This window comes from Corythoichthys intestinalis, chromosome 2 (assembly GCF_030265065.1).
Source record: "Corythoichthys intestinalis isolate RoL2023-P3 chromosome 2, ASM3026506v1, whole genome shotgun sequence".
NCBI classification, from domain to species: Eukaryota; Metazoa; Chordata; class Actinopteri; order Syngnathiformes; family Syngnathidae; genus Corythoichthys; species Corythoichthys intestinalis.
In genome coordinates this window covers 30,440,918-30,442,972 of record NC_080396.1, presented here as the reverse complement: position 1 = coordinate 30,442,972, position 2,055 = coordinate 30,440,918, and the positions used below count along the sequence as shown (strand labels likewise).

Genomic DNA, 2,055 nt, shown 5'->3' with positions numbered 1-2,055 from the left:
TTAATTACCAGTAGAGGGGGTTGTAGGGCTTTACGTTGCTTACCTACATGACTTAATTCAATGTTTGCAAATGTTCATCCTTTTACAGTTTTGATCATTTGAATCTTGAATTAACAAGACTCTATTGAATTTAGTATGCAAATAACCTGGTGGTAATTTTGTGTGTTCAAAATTGTGACTGACGAGCATGCAGTTTTCACAGACAAAATGCATGCAATACACCTCTTTTGATATAAATAAAAACCAAAAAGTCCAATAAATTAAATGCTTGACCGAACTTCATCATAACCACGCCTACTCAATCACTGTTGGTTGAAAGCACCTGTTAAGGTTCGATAAGTCATCAAAGGAGCTCACCTCTACGTTTCTGTAGTCCATCTGCACTGACTCGGGGATCAGCGCGACCAAATTTGTGAAGAAATGGCCAACATAGAAGAGATGATGGGAAGGTTTTTTTTATTTGGCAAGATGTACAGTGTTGAGTTACGAGAGAAAAGCTTTGATAACTGGCCTTTTCGAGAAGACTGCAACTGTACACCTGAAATGGTAAGGCGGCTGCTCTCTAATTTATCAATTGAAGTCCGTTTGTACTAGGACTCGGTCGTAAAATGAATCAAATTTAATCAATGCTGACATCTAGCGGTATGTGTTGTACATTACATGGATAAAATTAGGTTCGCATGGGCCCAGTTGGTTTATGTCTTAATTTTACGACATTTCTGTATACTGAAACGTAATTGAAGCTGTTTAATGTGCGCAGATGGCCAAGGCTGGCTTTGTGCACTGCCCCAGTGAGAATGAACCTGATGTCGTCAGCTGTTTCTTCTGCCTTATTGAGTTGGAGGGCTGGGAACCGGCTGACGACCCCTGGTGTGTGTAACTTCCCAATTTCCTTTTTTATTTTATAATATTGTTTTGTATACCCCTTAAGCCGTTACAGGGCAAATACATATATTTTATTTCTGAATAAATGAAATGTGAATAAAATTAAAACAGAAATACTATCTGGTTATGAGCCCCAGCAAAACATGTTTAAACCCTGGTATTTATCTAATTGTCTGACAGTGACAGACGTCCAATTCATTTAAACTAGGAGGACTGGCTGCTATATATGCTAATCTAGCCGTGCTGCCAGCCTCTTCCAGTCAAAATGGATTGGACGTCTAGTGCCGTCAATGGCAACCAATGAGGTAAATGACTGCTCTAAGGTTAATTACAAGTTCTAAAAGGTTTTCACTGGCGCACAGTTGTGCAAGCACGCTTTGTTTTGTGTTTAATCTGTCAGTTTTAATTTTGGTGCATTTGAATAACAGCTGGGTTTTCATTTTGCTTCTAGAAACCCTTAAATTTGATATGACATTACATTTTTGACACAGGTTTGAACACACAAAACGCTCGCCTTCTTGTGAATTCCTTCTCATGGGGAAAGATTTCAGCGATCTGACAGTGGCTGAGTTCTATCGCTTGGAATTGGCGAGGGTGAAGATCTACGTTGTGAGTGACTGGGGAGCATTGTCGTGTCCTTCTGAGTGGAGTTTAATAGCCTTTTCTTTTGTGTAGAGAAAACTGATTCATAGGAAGATGGAATGTCTACGGGATGCAATAGATGTGACCCTGAAAGACATTAATTCTCAACAGAATTCTATATGAGACATTCAAATTGTGAGGATTTTTATGATTGCAAGTCATGAATTGTTTGTTTAGAAAGTAAATAAAAATGTTTCATTGTTGCGACATTGCTTTTGAAGCAATTATTGCTTTTTTTTGGTGTGTGTGTGCGCTTAATGTCGACATAAATCAAATGAGCTCCTAACTAAACAAAAACTCCACCAAAGCAATCTTAAATGAAAGCCCACATTGAGCTAGATTACAATGTAGTCTATATTCCCTCCTTTCAACCACATACTTACCATATCCGTGAACGTGTAGCCATCTCCAGCATCTCTTTTCAAACCTTGACCCTGGACAGATGGCCTAAAGCCCCTCCCTCTCAATACCAACTGTTGCCTCAGTAACATCTGTTACATATAGTGAGAGACCATCACAACATTCTCC

General features: G+C 39.0%; 1 protein-coding gene across 1 annotated transcript; it reads left to right on the top strand.

Annotated features, from left to right (window-relative positions):
• The first annotated feature begins 325 nt into the window (after positions 1-325).
• On the top strand, positions 326-1,734 carry birc5b (baculoviral IAP repeat containing 5b). Its single transcript, XM_057830093.1, has 4 exons — positions 326-546; positions 761-870; positions 1,377-1,494; positions 1,561-1,734. The coding sequence occupies exons 1-4, from the start codon at positions 421-423 to the stop codon at positions 1,648-1,650; spliced, it is 444 nt and encodes a 147-aa protein (XP_057686076.1). The 5' UTR covers positions 326-420; the 3' UTR covers positions 1,651-1,734.
• Positions 1,735-2,055: the final 321 nt, after the last annotated feature.